At 34.2% G+C, this 348-nt stretch overlaps 1 protein-coding gene across 1 annotated transcript in view; it reads right to left on the reverse strand.

Moving 5' to 3' along the window:
- Nucleotides 1–274: 274 nt before the first annotated feature.
- Nucleotides 275–348, reverse strand: part of TEOVI_000804100 (zinc finger protein, putative) — a gene marked incomplete at both ends in the record, with an annotated part of 2,190 nt that continues 2,116 nt past the window's right edge. The window contains one exon of the mRNA XM_067220778.1: nucleotides 275–348. Coding sequence (XP_067076879.1) covers nucleotides 275–348 — 74 coding nt within the window.

A 348-nucleotide genomic window follows, 5' to 3' on the forward strand; every position in this document is an offset into this window, starting at 1 on the left:
AATTTGTGCGAGTAGTGAGGTACAAACGTAGGCATACACACTTATTTTTTTCATCTTCCCTTTATTCACTTGATAATACATAGAGGAGGAAAACTCGGATGGGAGAAACATAATAGCAATCGAGAATAATAATAATAATAATTGGAACATCTGTCAAACAACAACAGAAAAAAAGAAAGGAGACCGGAACGATAAAACTAAAAAAAACAAGAAAAAAAGGGTAAAAAAGAAAGTAGAAGGGGAAGGGGGGGAAGGAAATGAGGGCGGGAAACCATCAATGAATAAAACAACCAAAGAAACGACACGAAGGAATGACCCTCTTTTTCTTCTTTTTTTCTTTTTTTTTTT

The sequence above is a fragment of the Trypanosoma equiperdum genome (genome assembly GCF_001457755.1).
Source record: "Trypanosoma equiperdum strain OVI genome assembly, contig: ctg_1231, whole genome shotgun sequence".
In the NCBI taxonomy this organism is placed as follows: domain Eukaryota; phylum Euglenozoa; class Kinetoplastea; order Trypanosomatida; family Trypanosomatidae; genus Trypanosoma; species Trypanosoma equiperdum.